The following is an 11743-nucleotide window of genomic DNA, read 5'->3' as shown; positions in this document are numbered from 1 at the left end:
TATGTTTATCAATGATTATATTCAAATGATCCCTCTACCGTCATATAATTTTCATGCAAACTGCATAAACCGTAATATGTTATTATATTTCACAAACATTGTTAAAATCTCTTGTATCGGTTATCTTATACACATCGAACAAGATTTTTAGTATTCAAAGTTACATGCTCAATCAAGTGCACAAGTATTAGACAAATTTTCAAAATAATTATTACAAATTCCTCATCCGAACAAATTTTATCATAAATTTTCGATTTACTATTTTTTTCATGTAAAATTACTCTCCGCTAAGTTTCTATCACCAATTAGAACAGGGACACTCTGTATATAAATAAATTGCAGTTAAAAATTCGTAATCAGACTATGCTTAAAAAGGATTTTTTTTAAATATAATTTAGTTATAATACCTATTATAAATATATTGTGCTTATATTTTATCAAAAATATATCAAAAATTACGAAAGATACGTCGACTGGAATTGTCATCTGGATGCCATTATAAACGTTTAATATAAATACAATAATTGATTAAAAAACTTTGGCTCTAATATCAAACGTATCTCTGATCCTATTAACAAAACTATATTATGTTGGTCGTATTTCATCGATTCTATGACGAAGTATCGAAGAAATATTCGTTTCTTTACTCGTCGGACAAACGATTTTTCGCATAGCATAAATCTTGTATTTTATTATTATACTATGAATTTCGGTTTCTGCTGTTATCGCATATTCGAATGGCATTTTGTTCAAATTCGTAGCAACGTATTTGCCAAAACTTTCGTATTCGTTAAGTTTTATCCTGCCGTTTTCCCTCCTCCTTCGTTTTCTTCGTCTTCCGTTTAAAAGAACATCGACTACAGATGTTTTATTTTTTCTCGAGGAAGAATTACTTTCATTATCCGAGCTAGATTCGTATTTAGAAAGATTTTTCGTTAAATTCGTAACATTATTTTTATCGTTAACGTTCGACACAATTTGCTGACTCTGAAAAACAATTGTTTCACATTTTTATGACGATCCTGTTCTTATTCTTATCGGTTAAGAATATCGGGTGTACGAATTGTTAATTATTATTGTTCATATTTATAGCATAAGAAAAAAAATTAGTACTTCGATTGAAAACAAACAAAATTCCGAACAGTGTTTTATGACGAGTACGAGATTTGTATAACAAACGAATTGTGTGGTTAAATTATAGTACATTAAAAAACAAACAAACTTCCAAAATAAATGCTTTTGTATTCTTACAGATTTTATATGTTGCAACAGATTAAAATCGGAATGCAAATTTTTACGTGTAAAGTAAAAAATTACAAATATTCCTAAACTTTCTTTTGTTCGAATCAACATTTGTGTGCAATAAAAAATAGATTTCTTAATTATTCATTTGAATAAACGAGTAATAGACGAATGAATATAAATAAATTACCGTTTCAGATCGATTGGTTGATTGATGATCATTCAATCTACGATTATGTTTAACCGATTTCTCAGATTTTCGAAGAAATTCGTCGAGCAAATTGAACCATACGGCGTTCGGTCGATAAAAAACTCCCGTTACTGATTTTTCTTCGATCTTCTTTACCTCCTGTTGGTAAGCCGATTTAAGATTTTTTATTTTCCGGGCGACTTCGCGTGGGCCCAAACCTGGTATTTGCATTTTCCTGGATATCATGTAGAAGGCAGCATTACGGGAAAGTTTGCTTCCATAATCTTTGGAAGAGACATTCCAAAGGCACTCGCATGATCGATAAAGTTGGATAAACTTAACAATCCTGTCATATGCCATTGGATGATTAACGTTTGATTTTTTACAAATTTCTTTCTAAAAATTTTAAATTTAAATTAAAAAATTCAACGATAACACGTACTTTCACATTTGTTATTTTTTCACTGTTTTGTTTCTTAACTATTTTTCTATCAAAAAATTGAACGCGTACCGTTCCGGGTCTACCACAAACGAAGCAAACTAGCAGACTGATACAATCCCAAGAGCTCGGTCACGAATAGCTAGGAAAAGCGTGTTCGTTCACGAACGAATGTGACTCATTCTACTTCAGCGGACTCTTTTGGTTGTCTCGGTTGCTATGTCATTCCTACCTCTTCTTACATACCATCATTACACATCAGAGTTCAAGAAGAAGAAGAAGTAGTGGGAGAAATCATTCGGTGTGTCACATCGAGTAATCGGATAAGAAATGTTTCCGATTCAAATATTTATACGTCTCTTTTTACGATTAAAATCAATCCCTCGATTATTATTATTTTATTATAGATCAAAGAATATTATGAGTTTTATTTAGTAAATTAAAGAAATTATTTCATAGCTACAAAGCCTATCGGTGTAATTAAAGAAAGGGATAATTTTTACGATCTTTCAACATTCGTGTTTGAAACATTTATTTATTTATTTTTTTATTTTTAAAAATTATTAATAAACGTTTATTTAGCATTGAGTAGAATGAAATAACTTTTATATATAAATGTAGAAAAAAATTATTTGACGGTACAAATATCACGGTGTACTTGAGAGCGCATATATGCGCTTAAATTAGAGTTGCAAGTTTGTGCTTGCAACGGACAGGTGTGTGGTTGTAAGTTGAATCAATGCGACGAGTAAAAAGTTCCTGTCGAATTCCTACTTATCTTTTTGTTTTAAAACGAATCGATACATTCGTATCAGTTCGTACACGTTTTTAAATAAATAAATTAATCGTTTTCGAACGATCGTACGAGAAATTGGGTCGAGATCGATTTTCGTTAGAAAAAATCGTTTGGTTTATTCCACCGATTTAATCGCCGCTTTCAAATGTATTCTGTTTTATCGATAATACAGAAATGTGTTGAGTAATCAAATTATTTTCGATAGATGGAGCGTTCGAGAAAATAAAAAGTATCAATTTGTTTTCACATCGTCGATGTGTTCGAACGACTTTGTGCGTATTACCCAACGAGAGAGAGAAAGATTCGCGGATTGGTTGTTAGTAAATAATTTCTCTCAATATTTAATCAACATTTAACGCGACCGATAAAACAGAAATCACAAACGAGTTCATAATAAGTACGTAAAATATTATCCGAGTTGCGAGAGAATGAAATTGTAAACGAGATTCGTTGCCGTTTTTTTCTTTTTTTTTGGGGGGGGGAGGGATTATGCACGGTCATTTAAATAATTCATTAAATAATCCCGACACTCTTTTTCTGTTTTCGTTCTTCGAATTCGAAATTTAAATTTAAAACTTCGATCATCAATTTTATTCGATAAAATAATTCGATTTTTCGTTACAAATTATTTCGCGATAATCCATTGTTAATAAAAATAAAAAGAAAAAGAGAAATTATTTGTTTTCAAATTGAATCTTTTTTCTTTTTTTTTTTTTATTAAATATCAGATTATGTAGAAATTATTCAGTTCGTAGAACGATGACCAAATAACCGATCGGTTGAATCAAAATTTAACCATAAACTCTTCCTGAATCAACATTGAATTTAGTCCTTGTGATCAAGGATCACTAATGAACGTACTTGATGCAACTGACCCTTGGATTTCACCCTGATGTCTCGTTCAAAGTTTAAAATTATTTTCATTAGATTTGTCTGTCTCCTCCGAGCTGGTAGAATTAAATTTCGGTGTAAATGCGACCACACCAAACAAGATTTCTACTTCAACCATGAAATTCCAAATGTTCGTAGAATCATTTGATGAGAGAGAGAAAGAGAGAGAGAGAGAGAGAGAAAGAGAGAGAGAGTGAGAAAGAGAGAGGGGGTGAGGGGAAATTGTATCGACCTCGACTTTCTTATACTAGAAGAATATTAACCTGATTACGCGTAATATTTCACGCTTAGCAGACTTATGAAATATATTTAGTATTCATTAACGTTAATTACCAGCATCGTGAAATTTCATTCGTCTATCATCTTAAACGAATTTTACTTTTCCATCGAGAATATTTTACTACCAAATTGCATTAATCTTTCCATACGAATAATGTTTAATTATAAATAATAAATCATTCTGTATATTTCTTATATATCGGTGATTCAATTTAATTATGTAAATGTTTAAAAACACAAATGTGACAATTAATTTTGTATAAATCTCTTTGTTTTCGATCGAAGATAGTATCGATTGTCCTTATTTTTATTTTCTTCTTTGATAGAATAATCAAAAATATTTCGAACAAAATTAGACACATAAATATTACATTTGATTATTTTTATCGAAATGGCATCAAGGATAGTGGTAAAAATGGTATAATAAAAATGACATAAGAAAAAGAATGGAAGATTTTTATGGCGATAAGGAAATGTCTTTATCGTACATACATATGTATGTGACTATAATAATTTGCATATACATATACAAATATATATATATGTATATATATCTAATGCATAGGTTCGTAAACATAGAAAGATGTTTGAGAAAAATTGTCGAATGTATTCCCTATGTCTTGATCTTGCCTGGGTACTCGAGCCACCCCTTTTCTTTCACCCTTCTTCTTTTTCTTCGAAAAGGGGTTCCTCCTCTCTTGCACACTTAAAAAATTGCCTGCTTTCGCTCCTCATTCTCGATGTCTCGCATTGGATTGACGTTTTTCTTCCATCACCCCAAATCCTGCGCGTTCCTTGCGATAGATCACGTATCACCATTGTGTAAAAGAAGAAGAAAAAAAAAGGGGGCAGGGGTAAGAGGGAGAGGGTGTTTGAGAGAGTGTGTCTGAGATGGTTAATTTACTGCATAAACAAATTTTTTTGTCGAGATTTCATTATGAAATGATTATATTAATTAGTAATTATTTCCCATATGATAAATGAAAAGAAAAATTGTTGAAAATTAATATACAAAAATTTGAGATCTTTTCTCGTTTTATTTATGTTTATTTGTTAATTATTTTCATTTTTATGCATAAACAAATTTTTCGAAAATATAAACGATCGGATATAATTATCAAATATAATTTAATTTAAATTATATATTAAATTTCATTATATCAAATGATTATATTAATTATTAATTATTTTCCCATATGATAAATGAAAAGAAAAATTGTTGAAAATTAATATACAAAAATTTGAGATCTCTTCTCCTTGTTTGTGTTTATTTAATTTTTTTTTTTTTTTGGAGGAGGGGGAGGATTTCATTCTTATAATATGGTATATATTTTCCTTTCGGACCATCGCCAAAATATGATTCGAATTCTTCCAGTATTTTAGATTTATCTCTGAACATACTACACGCTTATCGACAACATCCGGCTTACGAGATTGAATCCAACGAATGTGTCTACGACAGATAGCGAAATAACGCGACGCACAAATAAAAGGCGCAAATGACGCGATGGGTTAAATATGATAGTGTCTTTCCCCCCCCATTAAATTCATAATTTTTCTTTTCTTTTTTTTTTATTGCTTTTGTTTCGGTTTAATCCATCCTAATGTTGATGTTTAACAGGTTTTTTTAATCATCCGTATAAAGATTCGCACGTTCGGAGTGAGTTTTGAAACGTTTCAACAAGATTTGAACATTTTATAGGAAATTTCATTTTTGGGAAGGGGAGAAAAAAACAAAAATGTTCGTACAAATATTAATCGAGAAAGGTTTTACACTTGACAAATTAAAGTAATTAAAATATAATCTATGAAAAGCAAAAGTTATTATTTTATAAATCATTTACAAACGGAATAAATGAAAAAATTAATTTATGAAATAAACAATTGTATTCGTGCATCCAATAAGTGTCAAAGGTATCTATACCTTTGTGAAAAATATAACTCGAAAAATGTTATCTTTATCATCAATTAGAAATAATAACGCAAAATCCTGTCCCAGTTGTTAGGAAGAAAGAAAATAACTGTAAAATTTATTTTAAAAAGATAACGCGATTGGTGCTCATATTTGATTTATGGATGGGGAAGGGAGGTTTGAAAAACATTTATAATATCGATTACGAGTTGATAACGAGTCGAACGGGTGGAAACAATATTTTCTAAAAAAGTAAAGTACGATATACAATAATATAAAAATCTGTTGTTGTCTAAAAGTGTATATTTACACGGTGTGGTGTAAAGAAATGAAACTTTAACACAATAGCAGAATTATTAAAGTTATTAAGTCGAGGTACGTAGTTTGTTATGTTACTCGTAAATGGATCGTTGTCATAGCAACATTTGAGCTTTCACGAACGTACTCATCGTCGTGTTCCATATTTTCACTCTATTTAACCCGTTCTTTTAAATCCCTGTAACGAAATTTTGTACTAGATATGTACACGTAAATATGCATTTACGTATAATAATCCATAATATAAATGCACTACGACAATGTACAGGGTTTTCTGTTATAACCGATGATCAAATCGAACAGGGGGAATGATTTTTCGCGAAAAATTAACATTAATAAGATAACGCGTAATTCAAATTTATTCATGCGAGAATTGGTTTCTAGCTTTTTATTTTTTTTATTTTTACGATATACAAGACATTGAAAAAACAACATTTCGGCGTAACTTCGGGGAATGGGGGGTGGGTGGTTTCGATTAGCAAAAATCAGAAGGAAAACAAAAAAGCTCGTACGATCGTAATATGCACCCCCTACCAACCCACCCACCCCCGAGATACGATCTCGTTTCCGAATTAAAGCTATTTCTCAAAGACCGCATAGGACATACGATTTTTACGAACTTCGTTTCCAATTTGAATGCATTCAAATGGCCATCGAAATTTTAGTTCCAACATATATTTGGTTTAAAACATATCCAACCCAATTACCTAATTCTAATACAATCCTATAACTTTCTCACGAAATTCCATTTCGATAAATTTCTTAAAGAAAATTGTATTTGAGGTAAAAAAAGAAAAGAAAAAATACAAATCTAAATTAGAATTTATATTTATATTTATAAACGGTCGCGCGAATTTTACTTTTTTCTTCTTCTTCTTCTTTTTTTTCCAAGCAATACGATACGCGAAGTTCGCGTGTAAACATATAAATGCAGTCGTACTTTGTCAGACCGGGCTCGTGTTCGTAACTTCCCCACCCCCACCCTCCACCACCCCCGAACCAACCACTCTAGTTCGATCCTCGTTCTTTCCTCCATTTTCATTGGTCGAAAAGAAATTTAAGAAACGTCTCGCCGTTATTACGTAGACTCTTTCAGACAGTCTCGTATTATCCGAGTGGTTTTTCTCGAGAAAACAAAACGGGGCTAGGCGGTGCAGAGGGGGTGGGGGTGGTGGATGTCTTGGCTTCTTCTCCTCCCTCCTCCTCGTTTTCTTTCGTTACACGCCAAGGAGGCGTCGAGAGAAAGAGAAGAGATCAAGATAAAAGTAAAGATAAAGATAAAGATAAAGATAAATATAAAGATAAAGATAGGATAAGGAGAGGAAGAAAGAAAGGTAAAAACAAGAGAGAGAGAGGGAGGGAGAGTAAAAGAGAAAGGTAAAAATCGAGAGATGATCTCGCCCTCCTGAGTCTATTTGCGCGGACAAATGTTTACAATAAACTGGCAGCGTAGTAATTTTCCTGCGCCACGTGCCTTCGGCCATAGACAAAAGAGTTATTGTCTAGGGTTGCCGTCCTATAGAGGCGGCGGCGGGGAGGGGAGGGGGGAATTGTGTTCGTCTATGAAGGAGGAAAAAGGAACCTACGAAGAAGCGTGGAAGAGTAGAAGGAAATGGGAAGTGGGTGGTGTGAGGGGAGGAGGGTGGTTGGAGGGAAAATGTGTGCGTACGTAAGAGAAAGAGATGGAATAGAATAGAATGGAATAGGATAGAAAGAGAAGGAAAGAAAGAAAGAAAGAAAGAAAGAAAGAAAGAAAGAAAGAAAGAAAGAAAAAAAAATGGAAAAGAAAAGAAAGCAAAAAGATGCGTGGCCGTAGGCAGGCGCGTATATAAACGCAAGAACGATTCTTCGAATCGTCATTTTGTTTTTTTTCTTTCTTCTTTTTTTTCTACTCGAGAAACTGATATATTTTCTTTTTTCTTCTTCTTCTCTCTCTTTCTAACGTTTGATATTTCAGATTACGGTATTAGAGAGTGATACACACGTTAAAAAGGGAAGAAAAAGTAAATATTTATGTTGTATGAAAAGAATACTTTTTGAATGATCCTCGTTTCCATGTATCATCTTTTTATTGTCGAATGATTGAATTGGTTGGTACGTGCGTATAGGTTATGTATCAATAAAAAGAGGGATGACTTAGGATAGATCAAGTACCAAAGAGAGAGAGAGACAGAGAGAGGTATATGGTTAGTAGGAAACGTAGGCAGGTTGCTGCTGCTGCTGCTGCTGTTGCTGCTGTTGCTGCGTTGGTGAAATTAAACCGCAGGAGCGTGTTCGTAGCATGGGAATTCCTCCCCGTATCAAAATTAAAGTCACGTATGTGTCCTCGACGAGTAGGCTCGAGTAGCTGAGTAGTCGAAGGAGAGACGAGAACCGAGTTAAAACAAGCTACGATTAAAGCTCGATATGCGCATGCACCCATCCGAGTTCCTGCTGCTGCTGCTACTACTACTGCTAGGTATTATATATGTACATACAAGGCTACTTTTCGAAGTACCTTCTTCTTCTTCTTGTTCTTCTTCACTTTCAAAATGGGGACGGGAAGGTGGTTGGGGGGGGGGGTATGATGTGTGTGTGTGCGCGAAACGAATCGTAACCCGTTCGAAAAGTAGGGGGAAATACGTATTCAAATCAATGTCACGTCTTCTTGTTCCTTGATAAAGTAGGGAAAACGTTCGTACCGTTCTCCTTGTAACTTCTTAAGCACGTACGAATTTCAAATATTTATCGGAAGAATATTTTTGATTCTTTTTTTCTCTCTCTCTCCCTCTCTCTCTACGTTCGTTGTTTTTGCCCTATCGCAACGTCTTTTCTCTGATACGTCTCTCTTTTGTTTGCCGTGATAAAGTGAAATTAATTGGTTTACCAACTGATTATGTAAATAGTTTTTTATCGGGTGGGAGAATAATGAAAATAACTAAAAATACTACAAAGTTGGTGGTATTTTGTTTTATACTCATTTCCCCACCCTAGCCCCCACTCTCCCCGCTCTTACCCCACCAACCCACCCCCTTTCTCCATTGTTTTGAATCTTTGCTATGGGAATTCGACTAGTTCCCTATGCTCGTTAAACGTTTCTCCGTTTTAAAAAACAAAGGCTAGGAACATGTTTCTACGCAAGTTTTATTTTTAGTTTTATTTCCTACCCCCTCTCCTTCCTCCCATCCTCTGCTTTCTTTGTCTACGGTTTTTTTGCGTTCCCTTTTTTTTTGTTTTGAAGTTAATTTAAATGCAAAAGTATGGCAAATTGTATAAAGCAAACTAAACAATGAATATAAAGTACTCGATAAAAATAAATCAATTAATTTGTTAACTAGTTTACATTTTTTTATTATTTTTTTTATATAAGAAAGTTTTGATATTCGTTGACTCGTATTTCCGAGTTATTTTTCTTTTTTTTATGTTTGCAATATATCTAATTATTATTAAAAATTATGTTGCAATTATACTAGGTGATTATATATTATCGAACAATTAGATCATCTCATGCTAGTTGACACATGCAATTGAGAACGTTGGTATCTATAATTTATATTCTTACTTATATGAATACATGTATGCATGTAGATATGTAAATATTTATGTTACAACACGATCTATACATATATATTATTGCATTATATTATTGCATGACAGGCAAACCTATATAAACACACAAGAGAGAAATTAAGATTCAAAAATCGCATATAGCGTTCGTGTGTCATTATTATTGACTCATGAATCACCAAGGATAGATTAGGTTCGTGGATTATTACGCGATCGCAAACTCGTTCGACGAGTCTCGAGGCGTTGTTGTCTGTGCATATGATTTTAAAGATGATTCAATCGTGATTATTCTCTTTCGCGAAGGTTACATTTCAACCGTAACGTTTAACGCGACGTATACGTCATTTTTGTTCTTTTTTTTCTTTTTTTTAAATTTCGTTCTTTACGATAAAATGTGTCGAACGAAATATAAATGAACAATTTACGTTCGTTCGTTATGATTTCTAATCTGTTGAATTTGTGATTGCAGGTGATAAAGACGATCGTGTCCTTGAATGAAAATGGAATACAACAGCGGTTAAGGGATTCTATCATCAAGGTAATAGAAATAACGACAGCTATTAAAATCTATTTTACGATTCGATAAAACGGTCAAGCAAAAATTTTATTGGCAAACGTGTTTCCAGGGTGTTGTAGTAATGCTTATGTAGTCTCAGAACCGTAGAAGGTGAGACGTATATATACCTACACGGTTTATTCGTCTTCTCCCTCTTTGACTTTCTTTAAATGGTAGTTCACCAACCAGTTTTTATACGGATTACGTTTTTCCATTGGCTCCATGTGCTCTATTTCGTCTTCTTCTTTCAATCATCGTTTCTCTCTTTATCTTTTTGGTCCTTTTCTTCTGTCTGAATAACAGAGCCTTCGGTAGACCAACTATGGTACGAAAAAGGTCAAAGAAATGGACTCAACCCCCCGAGATACGAAAAGAGAATGAACAAGAAAAAAGTATTCCAAAAGAATACTTTAGCTGGGATTGTAGTCGATATGGAAATGTGGGTCACGGTGCTTCGCCAGACCCACCATGCGTGGTTGCTCAGAGGATACCGGCTAGGTAGAGGTACGCGCGGGTATCCGGCATGCGTACCGCGCCCGTAATCCTTCATGCGACCAATCGATTTGCTACGAGTCCTGCGATCCTCGGTGTACCGCCAATATCCTCCTCAATATTGCTTAATTCCATTAAAAATCAACCCCAATTAACCGCAAATCCGGCTAATTCTACCCTTTCCCGAAAATAAAATACTAATTGGATGATACAAATTTCGATCGTCGCTTTATTTCATTTAACTTTATCATCTTTCCTCTCATTTGTTAATGTAAATAACTTCTTTCATTGAAATCATAGGTATTTCATTGAGTTTACAAATACCAGTCTTTCCTTTTTCCTAAAATTGATGCTAATAAGGCCTGCATTAGCAAATGCAGGAATCCGTTTTGCCTTCGACTATACGGTATTCTTACACGGATGCATTTACAATGGTGCAACCCTTTCGAAATGAAAGAAACACGGTATGATACCATACCGTGCGAGTAGAAGAGCTATTTGCAAATGAGGAAAGTATTTGGATTACGTCTACATTTCGATACCACTTTTTTACGCTCTTATACATTTCGATTAAATTACAGTTTAATTAACAATCTTTATATTGTTATATAATTATACGCCAATTACTTCTATACGCGCGTATAATAAATATATTATTTATTAATTTATAATTACCGAGATATCATTAGTATCTATATAAACAAATTAATATTATAATTCATACGAATAACATAATCTTATTTATTTCGCAAAACAAACAAACTTACGTACAAAAAATTATATTCAATTCAAGTTTACAATTCGTAGAAAAATATGTTCTCATATTGTCGTTTTATTTCTTAAACGAGTTAAAAGTAAATCTCTTCGAAATTTTTTAATAATATTTAAAGAACCGATTCAAAATAAGAAAAAGGGGTTGAAAAGGTAACAGTCATCGATAGTTGAGAATCACTGTCAACCGCCGTACCCCCACCACTCGAGGTAACGCGCCGCGCGTTTCCCCCACCAACGAACCGTAGCCTGCAAGAGCACGAACGCGAAGCTTCCCCTTCCACCGCGTAACGGACGATCACCTCTTCACC

At 33.4% G+C, this 11743-nt stretch overlaps 1 protein-coding gene across 4 annotated transcripts; it reads right to left on the bottom strand.

Annotated features, from left to right (window-relative positions):
* Window positions 1-270: 270 nt before the first annotated feature.
* LOC122520571 lies at window positions 271-2031 on the bottom strand. 4 transcript variants are annotated; one of them, XM_043640668.1, is made up of 3 exons: window positions 1944-2031; window positions 1433-1828; window positions 271-987 (listed from the first exon to the last, which is right to left on the bottom strand). In XM_043640668.1, exons 2-3 carry the CDS (start codon window positions 1790-1792, stop codon window positions 586-588), a joined length of 762 nt encoding a protein of 253 aa, XP_043496603.1. In that variant the 5' UTR covers window positions 1793-1828; window positions 1944-2031; the 3' UTR covers window positions 271-585. The 4 variants fall into 4 exon arrangements, with proteins under 4 accessions (XP_043496603.1, XP_043496604.1, XP_043496606.1 ...); XM_043640669.1 differs by having other exon boundaries at window positions 1433-1778; window positions 1875-2029; XM_043640671.1 differs by having other exon boundaries at window positions 1433-1778; window positions 1944-1996.
* Window positions 2032-11743: the final 9712 nt, after the last annotated feature.

The sequence above is a fragment of the Polistes fuscatus genome, unplaced genomic scaffold (genome assembly GCF_010416935.1).
Source record: "Polistes fuscatus isolate 324 unplaced genomic scaffold, CU_Pfus_HIC Scaffold4, whole genome shotgun sequence".
Classification (NCBI taxonomy): domain Eukaryota; kingdom Metazoa; phylum Arthropoda; class Insecta; order Hymenoptera; family Vespidae; genus Polistes; species Polistes fuscatus.
Note: the sequence above shows the minus strand (reverse complement) of the source record. Positions and strands in the feature narration are given on the sequence as shown.

Bases quoted from the DNA above. Each gene is read 5' to 3' on its own strand.
- LOC122520571 (XM_043640668.1), bottom strand. From the start codon at position 1,792: ATGGCATATGACAGGATTGTTAAGTTTATCCAACTTTATCGATCATGC. The intron at 988-1,432 runs GTAATTTATTTA...ATTGTTTTTCAG, and splicing joins CAACCAATCGATCTGAAACG to AGTCAGCAAATTGTGTCGAA.